General features: G+C 42.0%; 1 protein-coding gene across 1 annotated transcript; it reads right to left on the bottom strand.

Moving 5' to 3' along the window:
- Positions 1–7,656: 7,656 nt before the first annotated feature.
- LOC113243261 (WD repeat-containing protein 87-like) lies at positions 7,657–23,776 on the bottom strand. The gene is made up of 8 exons (XM_048223992.1): positions 23,705–23,776; positions 18,277–18,444; positions 14,789–17,649; positions 14,112–14,301; positions 12,731–13,602; positions 10,378–10,942; positions 8,704–9,951; positions 7,657–8,436 (listed from the first exon to the last, which is right to left on the bottom strand). The coding sequence occupies exons 1-8, from the start codon at positions 23,774–23,776 to the stop codon at positions 7,657–7,659; spliced, it is 6,756 nt and encodes a 2,251-aa protein (XP_048079949.1).
- Between the last annotated feature and the right edge of the window lie 1,232 nt (positions 23,777–25,008).

A 25,008-nucleotide genomic window follows, 5' to 3' on the forward strand; every position in this document is an offset into this window, starting at 1 on the left:
GGTCTTTCATCCATTTGGAGTTTATCTTCTATTAACACTCTAACTTATTGATGTGAACAGTACAATACATGTAACTTATTATATTTGTTTTTCATAACTATTTTGTACATTTTTATATTAATTTTTCTCTAACCATCTCATTTTAATGTTATCATTTTATGCGTGATTATTAAAATATTGTTGGGGTCCCTGGGTGGCTCAATTGGTTAAGCGTCTGCCTTCAGCTCAGGTAATAATCCCAGGGTTCTGGGTTTAAGCTCCACATGGGGCTCCCTGCTCAGCAGGGAGTCTGCTTCTCCCTCTCCCTTTGCTCCGCTCCACTCGTTCTCTCTCTCAAATGAATAAAATCTCTAAAAATAAAATAAAATAATAAAATATTGTCATTTTGTACTTAAATGGAACTTCACCTGTAGAAGTCTCATTACATTGACTCCTTTTTTTTAGCACTGTCCATGATTTCCTTGAAAGCATTACATTTTTCTGAAAATGGATGTTTAAACCTGTCCTTTTGCCTCTTTGCTTTCAATTTTGCCCTGAGACAGGGAATCAGCCTCCCTTCTTATGCTAGAGAACAACATTAGAAACCAAAATTTGGGTGTTATGTGATGAGATGTGAAATTGGGGAGGGAAATGGAAGAAGATGACTAGGTTTTTTTCAAAGGCTCTGGAAGTGAACCTGTATGTCCTCAATTCCAGTATCTTGGTTGAATTCAGTAAGTCTTTCTACAAGTAATGGTTTCCACGAAATCACTGAGTTCCACTGTGCTTAGTTGCACTTAGCCAAACTTTATATCTTTGGCTCCCATAGTAAGCAGTCTTATTTATAACCTGTGTAGAATTCATTATAGTCCTCTTTTGAGGTAATATTCTAGTTGTTAATTGATGTAATGACCATTCAGATTAGGGACTTCATTTATTGCTGCTGGATGTAGCCATAGAACAAATCATAACCAATAGGCTGACACTGGAATTTTCTAGCAGTTTCTGGGTAACTTTCTTGAAAGCATTTTGCTCAAATCCTTTACTCCTTTTCTTCTTCCCTTTCTCTTTGCTATTGCCTGCATATGTATGTGATATCCCTGAGGACATCACATATTTGTCATAGTCATATAGTTTCTCCAGACTTTTATGTGATAGGGAAATACACTACTGTCTGGTTGGAGCCACTAGTTACTTTGTGGAACAAGGCTAGATAGGAAGTCTCATGAAAGAAAATAAATGTTCCTAATTGTGTTAGTCTGCTTCGGCTACTATAACAAAATACCATGGACTGGCTTGAAACAACAGAAAATCATTTTCTCAGTTTTTGGAGTCTAGAAGTCCATGTTCAAGGTGCCAGCAATTTGGTGTCTGGTAATTACTCTCTCCTTGGGTTGCAGATGGCTGCCTTCTTGTTATGTTCTCACATAGCAGAGAGAGCAAGCTCTCTGGTGTCTCTTATGAGGGCACTAGTCTCATTATGAGGACCCTACCCTCATGACCCCCATCTAATTCTAGTTACTTCTCAAAGGCCCCATCTCCAAATATCATCACATTGGGTTAAGGGCTTCAACATATGAATTTGGGGTGGGGGGCACAAGCATTCCATCCATAACACCAGTCCTTGAGAAATATAAATATAGCAGATTTGCAAAAGTAAAATCAGTAATTCACCTGATATATAGCTTTCAAAATCATGATAGCTGATCATTCCTTAAGGTTCCTTTTTTGTGCAGATCTTTGAGGCAGGCAGACATGAGTTGCAGAAGTCCATGAAAGCATACATATGTTTATCAAAATGATATACTAGAATATTTGTAGTAGCCCATTACATCAGAGTCTAAAGTTGAAAACAACCTGAATGCTCATCAACAGTAGAATGGATAAATTCGGGTATATTTACACAATAGAATAATATACAGCAATGACACTGAGTCATCTAAAACCACAGTCAGCAATGTATATGAATCCCCCAAAGAAGAATGTTGTTGAGAAAAAGAAACCAGATACCAAGGACTGTGTAATATATAATTTCAATTATGTTTCCTAACAGTACAGATTGGGAAACTAATTTATGCTCTAATAAATTAGGACAGAGGTTTCCTTCAAAGGTAGTGACTGGAGGAAATCATGAAAGGGAACCTTGAAGGTGCTGGTAATGATGTTACTCTTAATCTGGGTGCTGGTTACAAAAGATTGTTTAGCTTAAGAAAATTCATTGCACTGTTCCCACATATGTGCATGTTGGGTGAGAATCTGTCTTGGACCCTCAACAACTCTGCATATTATTGCTGAGTGTTTTGGGCTGAATTGTGCTCCCCCTCTGCCAAAGAAATTTTAAAAATCACAAAGCCCTAACCCCCACTACCTTAGAATATAACTGTATTTGGGGAGAAGGCCTTTAAAGAGGTGATTAAGGGGTGCCTGGGTGGCTCAGTGGTTTAAGCATCTGTCTTCAGCTCAGGTCATGATTGGGATTGAGCCCCACATCAGGCTCCCTGCAGGGAGGCTGCTTCTCCCTCTGCCCGCCCCCCCCTCTCAAATAAATTCTTTAAAAAAAAATAATAAAGAGGTGATTAAGTTAAAATAAGGACCCTTAGGGTGAGCTCTAACCCAATCTCTCTGATAAGTTTTTATAACAAGAGATTTGGACACACAGAGACAAGACCATGTGAACACAGCAAGAAGGCAGCCATCTGCAAGCCAGAGAGAGAGCGTCATCAGAAGAAATCAACTCTGGCACCTTGATCTTGGGACTTCTAGTTTTCAGAATTGTGAGAAAATTAATTTATCTTCTTTAAGCCACCCGGTCAGTGATAATTTTGTTATGGCAGTGCTACTACACTAATACACTGGGTATACCAAAACCACAAATCTCTACATTTTATCAGGACATTCTCAGGGTTGTGCTTGCAGCAAGCGAATTTGAGACATAAGGAAATGTCTCACTCTAGACAAAGAGGTTTGTTCATAGGCTGTTAGAAAGTAGCATGCTCCTCAGTGTTTCTCGCCTGGAACATAACCCACCACCTTGTGGGTAGGCATCTGTCTAGGCCCACCTGCTTCATGCCTCTGGGAATTTGGGGGCATGGAGAACTTACACAAACAAGAAGCTCAAGTTTCTTGGTGTGCCATGAGTAAAGTCCTTTGTTTTCAACCAGAAATTTCGTGTCTTCTCAACTAATGAATCATCGAGCCTTACATCGAAAACCGGGGATGTACTGTATGGTGACTAACATAATATAATAAAAAATCATTATTAATAAAATAATAAAGAAAGAAAGAAAGAAAGAAAGAAAGAAAGAAAGAAAGAAAGAAAGAAAGAAAAAGAAATTTCGTGTCTTCTGCCAGCTTCCATGAAACAGTAATAGGCTAGCTCAATAGCCATCACATAGGGTAAAATCTCAGCCTCTTCAGAAAGCTTGACAGTGCATACTGTAAAACATATACATTTTTAGGTTCATGAGAGAATAGTCTTGACTTTTAGCTCCCAAACTGGCTTATTTCCCAAATAGGTTGAGCAAGTCTAGATAACAGCCACTCCTTCCTTCAGCACCAGGATTCCAGTCTCTTTCTGGAGTGGAGACAGAAATTAGCCATGTTCTCTCCTTCATGCATATGCCGTATTCATTCTCCCTCAAAGTTTTCACGGAGGAGACTCACAGCTTCCCTTACAATAAGGAAAGATTCTGGGGATCCACACCAGGACCAGGAATTTCTTGAGTATACCTTAGTCTGACTGAGCAAGAGACTGAATTTACTTCCTTGGTATTCCAGATATAATTTTTGCTCTTACTATATAATGTTAGTGGCACTCCCTCTTGGGCCTAAGGGGTCAAAAATCCGCTCACATTTTCTACAGCTTTGTTACCCATTCATTTCCCAACACTTCCAGGCCATGCTTACTCCTGTCAGGAAATAGAAATACTGCTTGGAGATTATACTATAACTATTGTTAAAACGATAATTGAGATAGATATTTAAAAATGCGGGGAAAGCAAATACTATTTATTTATTTTTAAAGATTTCATTTATTTATTTGACAGAGATAGAGACAGCCAGCAAGAGAGGGAACACAAGCAGGGGCAGGGGGAGAGGAAGAAGCAGGCTTCCAATGGAGGAGCCTGATGTGGGGCTCGATCCCAGAACACCGGGATCACGCCCTGAACCAAAGGCAGACGTTTAATGACTGAGCCACCCAGGTGCCCCAGCAAATACTATTTAAAACACTAGACAGTGAGGCGCCTGGGTGGCTCAGTCAGTTGAGCATCTGCCTTTGGCTCAGGTCATGATCTCAGGGTCCTAGGATTGAGCCCCACATCGGGCTCCCTGCTCAGTGGAGAGTCTGCTTCTCCCTTTCCCTCTGTCCCTCCCCCTGCTTGTGCTTGCGGGCTCTCTCCTAAATAAATAAATAAATATCTTTTTAAAAACCACACACACTAGACAGGTTTGAAAAACGACAGACCTTGCTTGTGCTTGCACGCTCTCTCATAAATAAGTAAGTAATCACTTTTTAAAAAACACACACACTAAACAGGTTTGAAAAATGACAGACCTTAAAGCAGTTAACTGATTTGATACACCTGGGGAGGGGGGTAGGATGAGTAATTTAACAAAGGAAATTAAAGAAAAGATAATTTAGATGTATAGACATAGAAACTATGAGAGGCCAAGAGGCAATATCATTGAATGAGAAGTGCCAACCTATTTGTAATCAGAGTTCGAGAGAATCAGTAGAGTGAATGAGGGAGAGGAGATAAGAAGAATGTTAACATTTGAGAATTTCCCAGTACTGAAGAAACACATGAATCCTCAGATGCCACAATAAAAGAAAAAAAATTGTTGCCAAACATTTAAAGAACTAACACCTTCTTAAACTCTTCCAGAACCTAGAAGAGGAGGGAACACTTCCAAGCTTATTTTAAGGGTATCAGGGTAACCAAAACTAGACAAGGATACTACAAGAAAAGAAAATTATAGGCAAATATCCCTAATGAACATGGATGCAAAAATCCTCAACACAATATTAGCAAATCAAATTCAACTACATTAAAAGGATCATACCCAGTGATCAAGTGGGATTTATTCCAGATTGAAAGAATGGTTCACCATCTACAAATCAATGTGATACACCACACTAACAAAATGAAGAATAAAAATCATGTGATCATCTCAGTAGATTCAGAAAAAGCATTTGATGAAAGTCAATATTCATTCATGATAAAGATTCCAAACAAAGTGGGTATATAGGGAATATCCTCAACTTAACAAAAGCCATATATGACAAACCCACAAGTAACATTGTACTGAACAGTGAAAAGCTGAAAGCTTTTTCTCTAAGATCAGAAACAAGACAAAGATGCCCACATTCAACACTTTTATTCAACATAGTACTGGAAGTCCTAGGTAGAATCATTAAGCAAAAAAAAGAAAAGTCATCAAATTGGGAAGGAGGAAGTAAAACTGTTTATTTGCAAATGACATGTATATTAAACCCTAAGGACTCCACCAAAAATTTGTTAGAATAAATGAAATTAGTAAAGTTGCAGGATACAAAATTAATACACAAAAATGTTGGGTTTGTATACATGAATAACAAACTGAAAGAAATTAAGAAAACAATCCCATTTGCAATTGCATGAAAAAGAAAATACCTAGGAATAAATTTAACCAAGGAGGTGAAAGGCCTGTATATTGTAAAGTATAAAACTGATGAAAGAATTGGAGACACAAATGAAAGATATTCTGCACTCATTTATTGGAAGAATTAATAATGCTTAAATGTCCATACTACCCAAGGTAATCTATAGATTCAGTGCAATCCCTTTAAAAATTCTAATGGCATTTCTCAAAGAAACAGAACAAAGAATCCTGAAATGTGTATTGAATCACAAGAGACTGAATAGCTAAAGCAATCTTGAGAAAGAACAAAGTTGGAGTCATCACACTTCCTGATTTAAAACTATTACATATTTACCACAAAGATACAGATGTAGTGAAGAGAAGGGCCATATGTACCCCAATGTTCATAGCAGCATTGTCCACAATAGCTAAATTGTGGAAGGAGCTGAGATGCCCTTCAACAGATGACTGGATTAAGAAGCTGTGGTCCATATATACAATGGAATATTACTCAGCTATCAAAAAGAACGAGTTCTCAACTTTTGCTGCAACATGGACGGAACTGGAGGAGATTACGCTAAGTGAAATAAGTCAAGCAGAGAAAGACAATTATATGGTTTCTCTCATCTATGGAACATAAGAACTAGGAAGATCGGTAGGAGAAGAACGGGATAAAGAAGGGGGCGGTAATCAGAAGGGGGAATGAAGCATGAGAGACTATGGACTCTGAGAAACAAACTGAGGGCTTCAGAGGGGAGGGGGTGGGGGAATGGGATAGACCGGTGATGGGTAGTAAGGAGGGCACGTATTGCATTGTGCCCTGGGTGTTATACGCAACTAATGAATCATCGAACTTTACATCAAAAACCAGGGATGTACTGTGTGGTGACTAACATAATAAAAAATATTTTTTAAAAATTATGGGTCTTCTCTGCTTCCTCTCAGATTAATGCTAAATAAATAAAAGCCCAACTGCAGCACTCTCCCCCTAGGAACTTTTGAGGAAGGAAATATTAACCAAAGAAAAGAGCTCAAGGAAGACTTTTCTATCCAAAGTTGATCAAAATCTGGCCCCTACCATCCAAAGGATGTACCCCACCAACTGAAAAAACAATTGGCCCTGTTAGGACAAAAGTTATCTGTTTTCTCTATCTACTTTCAATGGGGATTCTAGGCTTGGGGAGGAAGAGAAGCCAAAATGTTTGTTACAAATGAGAAATGTTTCTCAAAAAGTTAAAAATAGGTCTACCCTATGATCCAGAAATTGCACTACTAGGTATATACCCCAAAGATACGGATTTGGTGAAAAGAAGGGCCATATGCACCCCCCATGTTCATAGCAGCAATGTCCACAATAGCCAAACTGTGGAAGGAGCCGAGATGCCCTTCAACAGATGAATGGATAAAAAAGGTGTGGTCCATATATACAATGGAATATTACTCAGCCATCAGAAAGGATGATTACCAACATTTGCATCAGCATGGATGGAACTGGAGGAGATTATGCTAAGTGAAATAAGTCAGGCAGAGAAAGACAATTATCATATGGTTTCACTTATTTGTGGAACATAAGGAATAGCAGGGAGATTGCTAGGAGAAGGAGGGGAAAAATGAAGGTGGGGGGGAACAGAGGGGGAGATGAACCATGAGAGACTATAGACTCCAGGAAACAAACTGAGGGTTTTAGAGGGGAGGGGGTGGGGGAATGGGTTAGCCCAGTGATGGGTATTAAGGAGGGCATGTATTGCATGGAGCACTGGTGTTATATGCAAACAACGAATCATGGAACACTACATCAAAACCAAATGATGTACTGTATGGCGACTAACATAACATAAAAATAATATTAAAAATAAAGACAAAGGTTTGGGATGGTGAAAAAAAAACAAATGAGAAATGTCATTTTATTCAGTATAAGGTAGCAGGTTTCTGGAACTAAATGAGTACAAGTCCTTGTCTAGCCCCACCTTGAAGTGGGGGAAAGGGAAGGAGGCTTAAAATCTATGGCCAGCCTTATTTCCCACCAAGACCCCAAAGTCCTAATGTTAGGCCCAATCATAGAGTAGGCGTAGGGATGTTGGGCCGCCTCTCAATAAAGTAAGAATTGACTTGTGGTAGGTTTTTCCAGGCAAGTTCTAGGAATCCATATCGGGCGATGCCCACAGGTTGGATAGTATGCACTCTGCTCTTCCCAGGCAGAGGTACAGCATTATGGAACTTGAGAGGACCTGCAGGGGCATGGGAATGACTGCAAAACAGGCCACAGAACAACCGTTCACCAAGTACCAGCTCCTGAGTTTTCAGGGCCTTTTTGTACATGGTCTCTTGGGGTTGGAGTTCCTCTCTCTGCAGCAACTCTAGTAGAAGCCTCTGGATTTGGGGGGACTTAAATTGGTACAGATCCATGAGTTGGTAAAACTGTTCCATCCAAGCAGTGCTGTCCTTTGCATATTGTTGCTGCAACATCTGCAAAACATGGTACAGGGCCAAAAATGTCTCCCATTGAGGCACCTCTTCCTTTTTTTTAGAGATGGGCTGTGCCTTCTTCAACTTGGGCAATGTAAGGGGCCTCTCTTTTCCCTTAAAAGTCCTGAGATCCTTCTGAAACATCAGTGCTAGAGTTTGTTTGTCCACAGAAGCATGGGCACCTGTGAAAATCTCTCTTGCAGCAGGATAAAAGTGTTTCATTTCCATCTCTTTGAGAGCATTGGATAGCTGCCGTACCCGCGCACTCCTGTAAGGTTCTCCTAAAAGATGCCAATTTATAGCCTTTGGGACTTGCATCCTCTTGGTGGTTGATGGTAACACTGGTGAAGGTATGGGCAGTGCTTCCCTCTGTGCCTTGTGAAATTTGGGGAGCTCTCCCTTATCCCTCAAGGCCTGGAAGTCCTTCTGGAATATCAAGTCCAGGGATTTTTTATAAACAGAGGGATAGACAGTTGTGGGAACATCCTTTCTGATTGGATAAAGATGCGGTATCTCCTTAACAGCAGAGGATAATTGTTGTGCCTGGTTCTTCCTGTAGGACTCAGCTAAGAGATGCCGACTGAGAGCTTCTAGGGTTTGAGACCTTCTGGCAGCTGATGGTAACACTGGTTCAACGATAGGGAATGGCTCTAGCTGGCTCTCTTTTTCTTTTCTTCTAATTGGTGGGATCACTTTTAAGTGCACTGGACTCAAAACATCCTTATGTTGTTGGGATATGTCTGTGTGACTTACCTCGAGGTTCTGCCTGAGGTGTTTAGCAATGGCTTTAAGATTGCACAGATGGATCCATTTCAAGTATCCCTTTGAAGTGAAGTCTCTGAGGAGCTGGTGCAGTCTATGGAAACTGTCCCTGGAAATCTGCTCTCCTGTTTCCAGTCTTACTAAGACATTGTTAATCCAGTCTTCATCTGAGAAGCTTGCTTCTGAGTAGCATGGCCTTTCAGCAGGTATAGAAGTAAGGGATGAGGCTGGGGCTGGGGTTGGGGCTGGCCCTGGGGTCTGGCCTTCAGTTTTCCTCACTGGGATATCCTGGTACTTAGAGAACTGCTTCCACCTGCCACCTTTGGGCCAATGTTCAGGTTTCTGTGATTTCATGATAATATCAGATAAGTGGGACTCCGGCCTGCAGAGGCCTTCTGGGATCTGGGTCTCTAAGCCTATACCCATACCCCCAGCTTTCTCCAAGAGCGCATCCTCTTGTCTTCCCCAAGAACTTGTCATAGGGTGTGTTCCAAGAAGTTGACTTTCCCGTCCTTCCAAATCCAAATGAACCCCCAACATTTTCAGGGGCATTCTCTCTTTTTCCGAGGCTACTGGGAGTGGTATTTTGAAAGGGCTCTTCGGAACTGTTGGCCACATGACCTTATCCATAAATGTGGTATCTCTCTTTCCATCAAGCAATCTTTCTTTCTTAAAAGGCATTTCCCTTCTAGTTGTACCTTTCCTTTTCTCAGCAAAAGCCTCATCTTCTATTGCTAGCTTCGATAAGCTTACTTCTTCCTTGGAGACCTCTGTTTTCAATACTCTCTCTTCTGAGCGTATCACCTCTATAAGTCTGCTCTCCTTGTCCTTCTGCCTTTCCTCCTGTTCCTCCTCGTCCTTCTCTCTTTTCTCTATCTTCTCCATTTCCTCCTTTTCCTCCACCTCCTCACTCAGGCTCTCCTCCTCCCCCTCACTCAGGCTCTCCTCCTCTTCCTCACTCAGGCTCTCCTCCTCCCCCTCACTCAGGCTCTCCTGCCCCTCACTCAGGCTCTCCTCCTCCTCCTTCTCACTCAGGCTCTCCTCCTCTTCCTCACTCAGGCTCTCCTCCTCTTCCTCACTCAGGCTCTCCTCATCCCCCTCACTCAGGCTCTCCTCCTCCTCCTCACTCAGGCTCTCCTCCTCTTCCTCACTCAGGCTCTCCTTCCCCTCACTCAGGCTCTCCTCCTCCTCCTCGGACAGGCTCTCCTCCTTATGTGGGCTCTCCTTTTTCTTCTTACTCAGCCTCTCTTTCTCCTGAGTCAACCTCTTTTCCTTTTTCCTTCTTTGGGTTGAACTCTCTTTCTTATGCTTCTTAGCCAAGTTCTCCTCCAATTCCTCTTCACTCAGGTTTGCCTTTTTTTTCTTCTTCCTAGTCAAATATTTCCCTTTCTCTCTCCTGGGCAAAATTTCTTCCTCTTCTCCTTCCTGAGTGATGCTCTCCTTCTCTTTCCCCTTCTTCATTGGACTTTCCTTTATTTCCTCCTCAATTAAACTCTCAGATAAGCCTTCAAGCAGGATATCTCTGATACTCTCTAATAAGTACTTTACTGGAGTTTCTTCTGGTTTATTCTTCTTCATTCTCCTCAGAAGTTTCTTTAGCTGCCTTTTTCCTAACAGATTTTGTTCCTGGACTTCCTTTAATATACTCTCTACCTGGACTTTATCTAATGGTATCTTTCCCTGGACCTTCTCTAATAACCTTTGGTTCTCCTCCAAGCTCTCTCCATCGGTCAGTGTTTTCTCTTTGGTGGCCAGTCTGTCATCTTCTACTTTCCTCTCTTCCTGATCCAGCTCCTTCTCTTGTTTCATCATTTCTCTCTGTTCCTTAAAAAATTCCCATCTCTGGGCATCCATTCCACTCTTCCCCATCATAGATGATCTCTCTTCCTCAGATATTTCTGTTTCTTCCAGTGGTACTATACTCCTTTTTCTAACTATTTTAGATAGGATCCTCAACAGATAACTCTCTCTCTTCCTTATATCTTTTAACCTGGAACTAGCCTCTTTTTCTTCAGAACGAATCCCTTTCTCCATATCCAGTTTCCTTATTGCCTGTATTCTCTCCTCTTTGGTTCGTTTCCTTTTCTTCTTGGCAACAACCATCTCCTTGGTCCTAATGTCATAGGCCAGTTCCCTCTCTTTCTGGGACAATTCCTCTTCTTCCATAATTTCTTTCTCTTCCTCAGTTTTTTTCTTTCTCTTAGTTATGCCAATTCCCTTCCTGGCTATTGCCTTTTCTTTCTTATCAATATGCCTCTCTTCCTTGGCCAGTTTACTGTCTTTCTGGGTCAGTCTTTTCTTCAATGCTTTTTCCTCTTTTTCCTGGGACATTTTCTGCATTTCACCAACGTGTTCCTCCTCTTCTACAGACAACTTCTCTTTTTCCCAAGCCCATTGTTTTCTTTGATCACTCTCTTTCTCCTTTTTCTGACTCCATATTCTCTCTTCCTGGGCCTGTTTCTGCTCTTGTGGGGCTAGTTGCTTTTTTTTGTGGGTCTGTTCTTTTTCGTCAATGGATTTCTTACCTTTCCCAACCCGTTTCTCCTCTTTCTTAGCTTGTTTCTCTTTTGGGGGGAACACTTCCTCAATTTCCTCTATCTTTTTTTCCTCTTCTGGAATCAGTTTCATTTTTTCTCTGGCCCGTTGTTTTTTCCCCTCAGTCTGTTTCTCCACTTTTCGAGCCAATTTCTCCTCTTTCTGATCCTGTCTCTTTTCTTTCCAGGCCTGTTTCTTTTCTTCCTTCCACTTCTCCATATCCCCAGTCTGTTCCTCCTCTCCTAAGTCTGCTCTCTTTTTTCCCCAGGCCCGTTGCCTCTTTTTCTTGGTTGTTTCCTCCTCTTTCTGGGCCCTTCTCTCCTTTTCCACAAGCTTGTCCTCTTCTTCTTGGCCCAGTTTCTTTCTTTTCCGGGCTAACCATCTGTCCTTGGCTTCTTTTGCTTCTTTCTTAGTCTGGTCTTCTTTCCCTTGGGAAACAAGTTTCCCAACTTGTTTTTTCTTTTCTTGGATTTGTTTCTTTTCATAGACCTCTTTTTTCTCCTTTTCTAACCATTTCTTCTTTTCTGGAGTCAGTTTAATTTCTTGCTCTGCCAAGCTGCCCCTTTCTGATGCCTGTTTTCCTTCTTCCCCAGACAGTTCCTCCTCTTCACTAAACAAATGTTCCTCTTCCTGAGCCAACTTCCCCCTTTCCTGGGTCTCTTTCTTAACATGTCTCTCCATACCCTGGACGTGTTTCTTCTTTTTGTGGGACTTTTTCTTCCTGCCTTTAACTTGTTTCTTTAAGTGCAGGATTAGTTCCTCTGTATCCCAGGACAGTTCCTCCTCTTTCACACCTGCCTCCTCCTCTTCCTCACCCAGCTGCTCCTCTTCCTCACCTAGCTCCTCCTCTTCCTCACCCAGCTCCTCTTCTTCCTCACCCGGCTCCTCTTCTTCCTCTCCCAGCTGCTCCTCTTCCTCACCCAGCTCCTCCTCTTCCTCACCCAGTTCCTCTTCTTTCTCACCCAGTTCCTCCTCTTCCTCATACAGCTCTTCCTCTTCCTGGGACAATTTCCTCTCTCCCCAGATAGGCAACCCCTCTTCCTGGGGCCACATGCCTTCTTCGTGGGCCATCAAAATCTTCTCCAAGTCCTGCTTACCCCTTCTCCAAGTCCCACTTATCCCTGCCTCCCCCTCCTTCCAGGTCACTCTTTTTCTTTCCCTTAGTTTTCCCCCTTTCCCAGTCTCTTTCTTTTCTCCTAAGACTAACTTCTGCTCTTCCTTGGTTAATTTCTTTTGTGGGGAAGCCATTATTTTTTCCTCCCAGGCTATTTTTTCTTCCTGATGGGTCAGTTTCTCCTTTCCCTGCATTAATTTCTTCTCTGGTGTACTCAGTTTCCTTTCTTCCTCAGCTGTTTTCCCTTCTTGCCTGGCCAGTTTCCTTGCTTCTTTTTTAAATTTCCTTTTCTCTAAGACTAGATTAGCTAAGAAAGCAACTTTCTTTTTCTTCATTTGAGAAAATCCCTTGTCCTTCTTTAATGCTTTTTTGCCCCCTTGTCCTCTCAATTCTGTCTCTTTTTCCTCGACAACCTCTATATCCGCGTTTTCAGTTATAACAGATTGTTCTTCTACCACTTGTTCATCCAATTCTGACGAGTCCGTTAGAAGGGGGCAGATCTCTTGGAAGAGTTCCCAGCTGGGCTCTTGGGGAGCAAGCATCACCTGAGCCAAGTCCACCAATTCTTGACCCAGATCCCTTAACATTCCTGAATGGGAACTTGCTATCCTTGAGGTGACTAGATAACAAATGTCATCCCGCCAAGACCGGGTATCTGATCTACCCATGCGTCCAGGCATACCAGCCAAACCTCTGCCACTCTTTCCATTTTTCTTCCTTGTATCTTTTTCTTGCTCAGTAATCTGCTTGACTTTTTCCTTGGGCTCTTCTGCAGTTGTCTTTGAAATATCCTTTAAGTCTTTCTCCTGTTTCAACTTCACAGCTGTTTTTTCACGGCTTTTTTCCAGTGCCCTTTTCCAAAGTCTACTCGTGAGTTCATGTCTTTCCACCTTAGGGAACACCTCTCCATAATCTCTCATGCCACATTGACCTATGGCCTTCATAACCTCTGTCATCTCCATGTGGCCTCTTCCTTCTGTAGCTTCCATCACAACCTCCTCTGATTCAGCATCCTCTTGAGATTTGGCTGGGCTGAAAGTACTTAATGGCAGTTCAGGCTCTAAGGCAACATCCTGGGTGTCAATCTGCTCTGATTGCCTGGCCTCCCTTTGTTCATCTTCAGCCTTTGAAGTCACCAACATAGAGCTAAATTTTACAAACTCTGTCTGTCTTGGCTTTCTGGAAACTCTCAGGTCTTTTTCAACTGCAGAGATATTGGGACAAAAATAGTTAATAAAAAACAGAGGTTCTAAGTGATATCCTTTGTAATGTCTAGTCCAATGAACAGCCGTAAGAGTCACAAAGGCAAAGGGGACTGAGGCTTTATGGTACAGAAATGCTTGCCATTTCATCCCAGCTTCCATATCCTAAAGAAACAAGACCTTGGTATTTGTTGTGGTATATGTGTTTCTTTCCCAGGAAGCCTATTTTCTGTGGAAAAGAATCTCTTTATGTAATTATGTTCCCACTGGCATCATTTTAGATACCCTGGCCTTATTGACCCTTTCTTTTGGTGCCCTGAGGTGGGACCCAAATACATCCCATATATTACCCCATACATACCAAGCTCTTTTCTCTTTGCTTGAACATATGTCTTTGTTTTCTTTGGTTTGGTGATCTCTTCAGGTATGACTATTTGTTTGACAAGGGTCTCAGGTTTACCAGCCATTGATATGTCTAAATAAAAAGTAGGTTGTTCGTCTCTATATGACAAGGTCAGGTTTTCATTTAGCTGCTGCTCTACCTGAGTAAGCAGGCACTGGATATCTTTAGCTTGGATCCCTAGAAGCTGGTCCAGAGAGGTTTCTCCAATAAATTCCTGCCTACAAAAGTCAAGAGGAAAGAAGGATGACACCAAGCCAGTGACAAAACAACATTTGAAGAAGGAAGAGGAGTGAAGGAAGGGAGAGAGACAGGGAGGAGGAGAAGGAGAAATTACAATTGAAGAGACAGGGATAAAGTAGCCATTTAGGACAGAGCAGTTGAAGTAAAGGATGGGTAAAGAAGAAAGAATCAAATATAGCAAGGAATAGAATTGCTAGAGATGCCTTTTTGGTTGGGCGATTTGTGGACTTGAGTCTTGAGGAGTCTTAAGGAAGTGAAGAAGTGACAGAAGGGCAGGCTAATCAATGCTCAGAAGAAGAAGGGTAAGCACCAGGGAAAAAAGCAAATAGAAACAAAGAACATAGTGGGAGGAAAAGAATAGAAAGAGAGTCATGTAAAAAGAGAATAAGTTGTATAAAAAGAGAATAAGAGAAAAAGGTTAGGAACTAGACAAAACAGAAGGGGGAAAGCCACTACCCAACTTACTGCATTTCTTGGAAAGTGTCTTGTTTCTTCAGCAAGCCTACCAGCATAGTCTTAGTTTGGATGCCTGTGACTCTTATCATAAGGTATAAGGCCTTAGCCCGCACATTTTCATCACTGTCCATCAATCCCATAGCCAGTGGAACAGCAAAGAGATGGCTCAGGACACCTAGCCTCTCCAGCCCCTCCCAGGCTAGCTCACGGATGTATGGATTGGGATGAACTGTATCTTCCATCAGGCAACAGGCTGCCTCAGAGCACAATCTTGGAGATACTTGATAAGTGGCAAAAATTTGTGCCAGGACACTAATGTATGTTTTGTATTGGTCTACAGAACAGTAAATTGTGAGGTTGAGGATGGCCTCAATTAAATTATTTATAATTCCTTCATCAAATTTTCTTCCTGTCCAATTTTGGTTTATCATGCTTACTAGAACATCATAGAAAGTTCGTTTCCACTTCTTGGATTTAACCCTCTCTCTTCTCATTGAGATGTTCTCTTCTAGTAGAGGCATAGGTGACAGTGTCTGGCATCTGACGAGTTTGGTCATGTCCCAGTCCTTATCTCGGTACAGATCATAGCGTAAGAAGATTGGGGTACCGTCAGGCCAAAGGCAGGCACGGATAACTGAGTTGGGGATATAGCCATCAGGAGCAAAGGGCCATTGCCGCCCTTTACCAAAGAAGCAACATAATATAGGGTAGGCGTTCAATCCATCCCAGCCAGCAAACTGTAACTGAGCAGGAACCACGTGTTGGGGATGATTACGCTTGGGGTCGAAAGCAATATCCTTATCTTCCAAAAAGTGTGATTTGGGTTCCACTTGAATCACAGCAGACATATGTCTTTCTTCCTCTACAACATGGGGCACAGTATTATCAAAGGCAATGACCCGTTTGTTAACAAGGGCCTCTAGTCCCCGTAATTCCTGCAGCCCTTGTCCAAGGTAGACAAATTTGGGTACAAATACTCTTTCAAAAGAAAAGAAGAAGCTAGGCAGGAAGGGTTTAGGGACTTCTTGTATATCATCTGCATTGCTTAGGATAGCTAGGTGAATCAGCTGAGCAGGAGGGAGCAATTTTAAGCAGGATACCAGGTAAAGACTCTGGTTGAAAGTCAAAAGCAGGTCACCCCGATTATTGGCAAAGCAGAGTGGGCCAAAATGCAATGCTGAGTCCAACTCAGTTATGAGTCTACCATGGAAATCCCAGATCCTGACTGAGCCATCAATGCCCCCTGTGACAAAAAGTTTCAGGGAAGAGCAGACATCAAATGAAGTGATGTCACACTGGTGCAGGCATTTTGTCTCTTTGTCTCTCATAGACCTTTGTTTTGATTCTGAAGATTTCAGAAAATCTTGGTAGTGCCAGAGACGCCAGCAGTGGTTCTCAGTGATGGCACCCACAGAACCTGGCAAGAGGATCACGTGTGTTAGGGGGCAAGCACAGAGAATTTTGCTTATGGGCTGCAGGATTACCTTGTTCTTCTGAAGTACAGCTTCTGTCAGGTATATAGTATTATCCATGCCATAGGAACAGAGTAAGGAGATTTCCTGGGGACCTTCCAGGGTAGACAGTGCCAAAACTGCCCCAGAGTGAACAGACTTTTCTATTCGGGCAGAGCTATAGTGGGAAAGGATTCTCACAATGCCACTGTCATGCCCACAGAACATCAGTCCTACTAGGCCCATACCCAAATGGGACTGCCCATAGGCCAGGCACCTTACTCTATCCCCAGAGTTTACTGAAGTGCATACCAGATATTTAGCTGTGCAAGGAGAGCGTGTTGCATCAAACACCAGCACCTCTGAACTTCCCATTGCCACAAAGAGCTCTTCTTTGTCTGAGTCATAGGCCCAAGCCACGGCCTTATCCATGACAAGCAGAGGCCAGGTGATAACCAGGAGATCTCCTGTTACTGGAGACAAGAAGCGCAACAAACCATCCTTTGTGGCACACAGGATCCGAGTCCAATTACGACCACAGCAGACCCGCTGCACCTGCTCAGGAGCAGAACCACAGACATTGAAGAGGCTATAAAAATAAGGCAAGTGGTGCAATGAGAAAGTATGGGTAGTCTGGCAGAAAAAAGTGGTGTTATCAATAAACTGGAGTTGCTGCAAATCCTTATTAATATCCAGCTGCCGCAGCAAGTTCCCAAAGGCAAGATTCCATTCCTTTACAATGCCTTCTCGGCCTGCTGTTAGTAAGGTGTAGGTCTCTGGGCGGCTGTAAACACATATCACTGATGAGGAATGGGCTTGGAAGCTGTGGAGGAAGTTACCCTGGTCTAGACCCCAAGCATGGATCTCTCCATCCTTGTTTCCAGCATAGAAATAGCCCTGAGAGACACAAGTGAAGGAGCAGGTGATGGAAGAGCCACCGGTTGTGGGAGTGAACTTTTTTACCTCTTTCAGCTGGCCCTGACCCTGGTGGGTGAAGACTCTCACCTTATTCTCACAAAGAGCCAGGAGGGAGCCCTGGGGGCCATTCAGGGAAAAGCCCTGTACAAACTCATGATCAGACATGGGCACTGTTTGTGCCATCTGGAGGCCCCTGCCATTTGGTAAGATAAGCCAGGTAACCACGGCCCCCAAGGTACCAGAGAGCAGTATCTCAGCTTCTGAGTCATAGCAGAGGCAGCTGATGAAGAAACGACAGGGCACTGTGCCCAGAGATATGAATGCTTGATGGTGATCTCCGAAGAGTCGCAGGCGCATGTCACCACAGTAAGCAATTAACATGTGGTAGGAACCTATGTGGACCATTGCTTCAATGGGTGGCACTTGATCCGTCACAGGAAACTTCATCTTCTCTATCATTCCTCCCATTTCTGTATCTTTCTTCTGTACCCAAAGTACTGCCTAGAAGAGGATGAGAGATGAAAACCTGACCATGGAGACAAATTATCTCCCAAAAGTAAGGCGTAGGAATGGTTGAATGTTTAGATGCCTGTTCCCTCCTGTAAGACTAAGGAAAGACTGGGGGCGCCTGGGTGGCTCAGTTGGTTAAGCCCCTGCCTTTGGCACAGTTTGTGATCCCAGGGTCCTAGGATCGAGCCCCACATCAGGCTCCCTGCTCAGCAGGGGAGTCTGCTTCTCCTTTTCCCTCTCCCTCTTCCCCTCTCATGTGCTCTATCACTCTCTCTCTCCCAAATAAGTAAATAAAATATTTTTTTAAAAAAGACTAAGGAAAGTTTGAACAGCTTGATTTCGGGAGTTTCCTGGTACTGGGTTTCAGGTATGTAATAGAAACAGGATGCTTAAGGCTCTTTCCTTGGCCTTCAGTCTGCTTTCTGGGAAATATGAATTCTCTGGACCTGATGACTAGAGGTGAAAAAGGATCACTGCATCCAGGACAGATTGGGATATGGAGATGGATATTAAAATGAGCTAACTCAGAATCAATTTTATCATTCTGATATGAGGGCAGTTGAGGTACGATGCTTGTAAAGTAAATTAAGAAGGAAGAAAAAAATGAGGGAGCTTTACCTGTATTTGTTTTGAATGTGGTTCCGCCCAGTTTAAGGACACAAAATAGTTGACATCGATGGCGTAGAAGCAGATGAAAGGCTTGCTCTGGGGATGGTGAGGCTCCTGGTATAGAGTCTCAGGCCAGTCACTCAATACAATCACATCATTCTTTGGTTTTTCCTCAGCCTGAGAGAGAAGAGTGGCCTGAGCTAAAAGGCCTTAGTACCCACTCACTCATTCATCTGATAAATATTTATTGAGGATTTGTGGACATCTGTTGTTTTTTAGCTAACCAACATTTATTCATTCACCCTACCACTGGAAAGCACTATTTGGGGGAGTTACCCTCCCTCATCCTCACCCACATCTTAATTCAAAGTACCTTCCAGCCTTTCTCAACCAAGTTTCCATGAGAAGGAAGACCTAATGTCCTAAAGTATCCATTTTACATAAGGCATTAATTTCTCCCCTATATATCTAGAATGCTACTAGTTATGTACCATCCTTAAGAAAATATCCCCTCAAATAATTTTGTTTTCCATGGTTTAGGTGAGGAACATTTGAGAAAGTCTGGTATGTTCTAAGGCAGACACTGGGAATATGATGCTGAGCAAAAGAGACGTGCCCTTAGCTTTCAGAAGATAAGAGTCCAGTGGGGAAAACAGGCATTGTATAAACAACTAACAAATGTCTGTACAAACAAATAAGTACTTCAAAAGAAAGGAATACAATCCTATATGAGAAAGGAATACAATCTTGGCAAATATCCCCACCTGTCACAGTTGAAACAGCACTTCAGAGTTCCTGCCTATACCCAAAGGACCAATCCTGTCACCATCACACTTCATGTTACACTGCCTATGGGAAATCCATACTTCACAGACATAGAATGGGCATTAGAGCTAGACCCTTTGGCATGCACCTTTCACTATTCTTATGTGCATCCAAGGAAAATGTGTGCTATGCACAACATGGAGTTAATGGTGCTTCAGCTCTAACATTGTGTTCTGACCCAGTGGTGTGTGTGTGTGTGTGTGTGTGTGTGTGTGATATGCCTTTTAACATGATACACAGTAGAACATGTACAACACATACTATCTTCTAGTGACATAGTACATATCTAGGATGTAAATACATAAACTTCCTCATGCTAATCAGCCAAAACTAAGGCTCATAAAATCTACTTTTGAGGTCCCTCTTCTCAGCAGATGCTTGTGCTACACTGCCTCTTGAACGATGCTCCATGACTCTAACCCTCCGAGTTTCTCTGCACCCATAAAGGATTTGAGACTATACTGAGGCCATTATCTGCGACTTAGAATCTCTCTTCTCTTTATATTTCTCATATCCAGATCTTTGTGTAACTGAGAGAATACAGAATACAGAGAGCTGGAGAGCTTCCACAGTCATTGCTGGTTCAGTGACAGCAGCAAAGTTGAGACTAAGGACCCTGGTATCTGAGCTCTTAATCTCCCATCGCTCAAAACTCGTTTACATACCACTTATTCCATTAATCACCATTACACTTCTCCTTTCCAGACTTTATGCACAAACAATTTGCTCACACGCTCAACAGTATCGATGCTTTTCTCAGAAGACGCTAAAAGACTATCTTAAACCCAAGCAATGTATCTGTGCCTGGAAGTAGTATTGCCTACTCTGTATCAATCCCCCTTCTTCCTCATCCCCCTCCTTCCATCCCAATAAAACTCAGATCTTGTTTAGGGTGATCACGGACCCAGAAATTCTGGCAATGTAGAGTGGCACTGTGGTACTCCAAGGCTGGCACAGCTCTGTACTTTCAGGACTTCTCTCTTCTACCTACTTTCAATTTAAAGTTGATACCTAGAAGTACAGGAACTATTTTGTAACCATAAGATGATAAGCTAAAATATTAAGGATGATGTGAAAAGAAAGAAAAAGAACATGGGTCCTTGACAGCATGTAAGACAAAGGCACCTCCTGCTTGTTTAACCCATGTGAGTCCATTTTCTGTTTATGGTTTTGGGTTGGGGGTTTTTTGCAGCAGAATTTTAATTATATGTATTATATGTATATTTAATTATATGTATTATCATCTCAATCTATAAGGAGGAGTTGTTTATGGGTACAGGAGGGCTCTTCCAAAGCTGCTCACATGTTGCCAATGCAACAGGCTGCCTTGGCAGGGATATTCAGTACAAGCCCACTGTGTGCATATCTCTCATACACATCACCTTTATATCCTTCAGGGTATTATTTATGAGGAGTTTCAAGTCCTTCCACTGAGGAATAAGTCTGGGCAAAGGTGACATCTTTGTAGTGTTCCAGTTCTTTACAGACATCATGCATTACAGAACCTGTGGAAGGTAAAAATGAATTAATCACAACATCTGATGTTAGACTGGAAATCAAGGGAATTGAGAGAGGGAAGAGCAACAGGGAAAGCAAGAGTATTAGAAACAGGAGAAACTCTCATTTCAGAAAGATTGTAGTGACAGTGAACTACTGACACTTGCAACAACATGGATGAATCTCAAAAACATTATAGTGAGGAAAGCCAGACACCAAAGAGCACGTACTATATGATTTCAATTTTATGAAATTCTAGAAAAGAGTCATCTAACCCATAGGGACAGAGCAAATCAGTCGTTACCTGGGGCTGAGAGATTGGGAGATTCATGAGAAGGGGTAAAAGAGAACTTTTTTTTTTAAGATTTTTTATTTATCAGGGCGGGGGGAGAGAAGAGAGTGAGCACAAGCGGGGAATGGGGCAGAGGGAGAGGGATAAGCAGACTCCCTACTGAGCAGGGAGCCTGTTGTGGGGCTGAATCCCAGGACCCCAAGATCATGACGTGAGTTGAAGGCAGACACTTAACCAACTGAGCCACCCGGGCATCCCAAAAGGGAACTTCTTATAGTAGTGATGGGAATGTTCGATATCTTGGCTATGGTAGTGGTTATATGGTTATATATCATTTGTCACAACTCATCGAAACATACACTTAAACATACACTTTATTACATATAAATTATACCTAATAAATTTGATTATTAAAAGAAGAAAGGAGTGAAGTGCGAGTTTTAGGAAGTCTAGAAACAGGAAAAAAATGTGGCAAGAGAAAGCTGTGATGTAAGCTTAGGTGAGTCAGTTGCAGATAGCTAAAAGAATACAAGAGCCTGGCTTTGTAGCCCTTCCTTAACTCTCTTCATTGGGATGCTTATTTTTATAAACCTAATTTTTAGACTTAATTATATCTATCCCCCTTTCCTACTGAAGGCTTCATGTATGTGAGTCACTCACATGTTCAACAAATATTTACTCAATATTCATTATATTCCAGGCCTCTGTGCTGAGAGCTGGAGATAAAACAGTGAACAAGAATGATTATTTGCCTGCCTGGAGTTTACTATCTAATATGGAAGGCAGATACTGAACAACTTAAAATAGATGTCTAGTTCTGGTAAGATGCCAGACTAAAATAACCTGAAATTCTCCCACTTACACGCTCCTAGAAATTCTGGATAAGATAATACGAGGCTGAATTCCAGGAGCCAGAAATAAAGGAGGTGGGGGGAGATACAGCAATAAGTGCAAAGTGCCTCTGTGATAGTTCTGACAAGGTGTAGTTATCAGAACCCCAAAGTGATGGTAATGACTAGGAACTAGGGTAGTTTGCCCTGACAAAGAGAGGAGATAGGACTTGGGCTCATAGGAGCTGGGGAGCTGGAACTGAGACCCCTCCATTACCTTAGAAAGAGAAACTTCCATGGACAGAGCTGGCTCATGGCCAGCTTTCTGAAAGCTTACACACATTTAAACATTTTTCCAAGAACGAGTCAGGAACCTACATACCTCCAAATTCCAGGGGATACCCATCAAGTTCTCCAAATGATTCTCTGACATATACCTCACTTGGATTGACAAGGAAAAGAAGCAAGAGGGAAGAAGAAACACCACAGAGCATACCAACAATTCTCTCTAAAGAAGTCATCATGTAAAATCTAGACCTGAGAGGACAATGATCTAAGGGTCACAAAAATCTCCTTCACACTCTTAGCATGCTCTGCATAGTAGTTTATCTGACATTTGTTGTTCTTTAATGAAATTCCCAGCACACTGAAAGTCACATTTAATATCCTGTTATATGTGTAAATTAGAATTTCTAGGGGTTGGGTCACTTGGATGGCTCAGTCAGTTAAGTGCCTGACTTCATTTTGGCTCAGGTCATGATCTCAGGGTCATGAGATCAAGCCCCACCTCAGGCTCTGCACTGGTTGTGGAGCCTGCTTGGGATTCTCTCCCTCTTCCTTTGCCCTTCCCCCACCTGCTCATGTGCATGCACACTCTCTCTCTCTCTTAAAAAAATTGCTAGGGGCACTTGGGTGGCTCAGTTGGTTAAGTGTTGGACTCTTGATTTTGGGTCAGGTCATGATCCCAGGGTCATGAGATCAAGTCCCGTGTCAGGCTCTGGGCTCTGCACTGAGCATGGAGCCTTCTTGAGATTCTTTCTCTCCTTCTCCCTCTGTCCCTTCCCACTTGCACTTTCTCTCTCTTAAAAAAAAAAAAAAGAAGGCTAAGGAATAGGGGTACCTGGCTGGCTCAGTCAGTAGAGCATGCTGCTCTTGATCTCAAGGTGAGTTCAAGCCCCACATTGGTCATAGAGCTTTCTTAGGAAAAAAAAATGCTAAGGAAGAAAGCTTCCCTCTACTTGCTAGAAAGGATGCTGCTTGATTCATGAATTGATTAATAAAGCCAATTAGATTTTAAAATTGGAAAAAAAATACTAATACCAAAAAGAAAGAAACAAACAGAATGTATGATTTAACCAATTGAAGGAAGGGATAGGAATAAAGGAAATACATATTGATCCAATGAAAGAAATATAAGATGAACCATAACAAGAAAAAAAGGGGGTATGATAAATAGAAAGAGAGTGATAGAAACAAGTCTAAATATGTCATTCTAGTAACAAATACAGACTAAACCCATAGAAGACAATTTTTCCGTTAGATCTTTTAAATGAATAAAATATTGTTGCATGCTGTTAATAACAGGCATATCTAAAATGTAAAAACATAGAAACATTAAAGTATCATTATTACCATTGCCTTCTGTTCTGAAAATCATCTAAAAGCAATAAGGAGAACCAAAAGATCTTTGCAAGTGCAACTTCAGCAGAACCAGGAGATAAGTATAATCTGTAGATAACAAATTACATGTAAGGGCTGAGAAAAGCAGTGGAAATTTGTACATCAAAGGACACTATCAAAAAAGTAAAAAGACAGGTAGCAGCTTTCTGGAGACCACAGGTGCAGAAATGAGAACCACACCTCAAGTCAGACGGGCATCTAAAGCCAGCAGGCTATGTATGTCTTCTTACATACAGTGAAAGGGTCACCCTTTGAGACCCCTGACCAAGGAAAGGCTCAGCTACTGACATGCTGGGAACAGGCTCCAATTTACCTCTTCCTGCAAATTCCTCAGCATCTCTCCTACATCCTGGCCAGCTTCTACACCAAGTGTGGTGTTGCTCATTTCCTCATCAACACAGCGTCATTGCTCAGTGTACTGCTGCCTAAGTTGCCCCACTTCCATGGGGTTCATCTCTTTGGCATCAACAAATACTGAAAGATGGGGCTGGAGATGACATCAGACCAAAGGGCTATAACATCCTTTCCTTCTCCACACTGTGTTTTGTATCTTGAAAGCCTGAGAACGGTACAACATTTGCCAAATTCCCAGGAAGAGACAGATTGGAAAATGGGGCTCCCTAGGCCCAGCCTGCTAAGAGAAGGTTTCTTTGAGTCAGGAAAGGTGGGAAAGATAAGGGCCAAATCTCTCCTCCACAGCAGGTAGCCATGTTTTGGCAGCTTGTTTTGTGATTACGTTTTTCCAGATCTTCCACCCCCACTACCTTCCAGCTGTTTTCCTATATATTTTCCTTATAAAAAAAAACTGAAAAGACAACCTGAAAATGGGAGAAAATATTTGCAAATCATCTATTTGGTAAGGGTACACTATCTAGAGCATGTAAAGAACTGTTACAACTGAACAATAAAAAGACAAATAACCCCAATTAAAAATAGGCTAACAATTTGAAAAAACATTTCTTCAGAGAAGATATACAAATGGTCAATACCTACATGAGAAGATGCTCAACATCATTAGTCATTAGGGTAATGAAATAAAAACCATAATGAGATAACACTTCACATCCCTTAGGATGGCTATAATTTTTTAAAAGATTTTATTTTTAAGTAATCTCTACATCCAACATGGGGCTCAAACTTATAACCCGAATATCAAGAGTCACACGCTTCACTGACTGAGCCAGCCAAGTGCCTCTAGGATGGCTATAATTTTTTAAAATGGAAAATCATAGATGTTGACAAGGTTATGGAGAAATTGGAATCAAATTGTCAAAACTTGAAGTAATCAAGATGTCCTTCAGTAGGTGAATGGATAAACTGTGGTACGTCCAGACATTGGAATATTACTTAGGGCTAAAAAGAAGTGAGCTACCAAGCCATGAAAAGACATGGAGGAATCTTAAATGCATATTACCAAGTGAAGGAAGCCGATCTGAAAAGGCTACATACTGTATGATTCCAACTATATGACATTCTCAAAACGTCCAAAACAATGGAGACAATAAAAAGATTGTCAGGGTTGGGGTGTGGCAGAGATGAATGGGCGGAACATAGAGGACTTTTAAGGCAGTAAAAATATTCTATGATATTATAATTAATGCATATAGGTTATCATAC

Source organism: Ursus arctos, unplaced genomic scaffold (genome assembly GCF_023065955.2).
Source record: "Ursus arctos isolate Adak ecotype North America unplaced genomic scaffold, UrsArc2.0 scaffold_19, whole genome shotgun sequence".
In the NCBI taxonomy this organism is placed as follows: Eukaryota; Metazoa; Chordata; class Mammalia; order Carnivora; family Ursidae; genus Ursus; species Ursus arctos.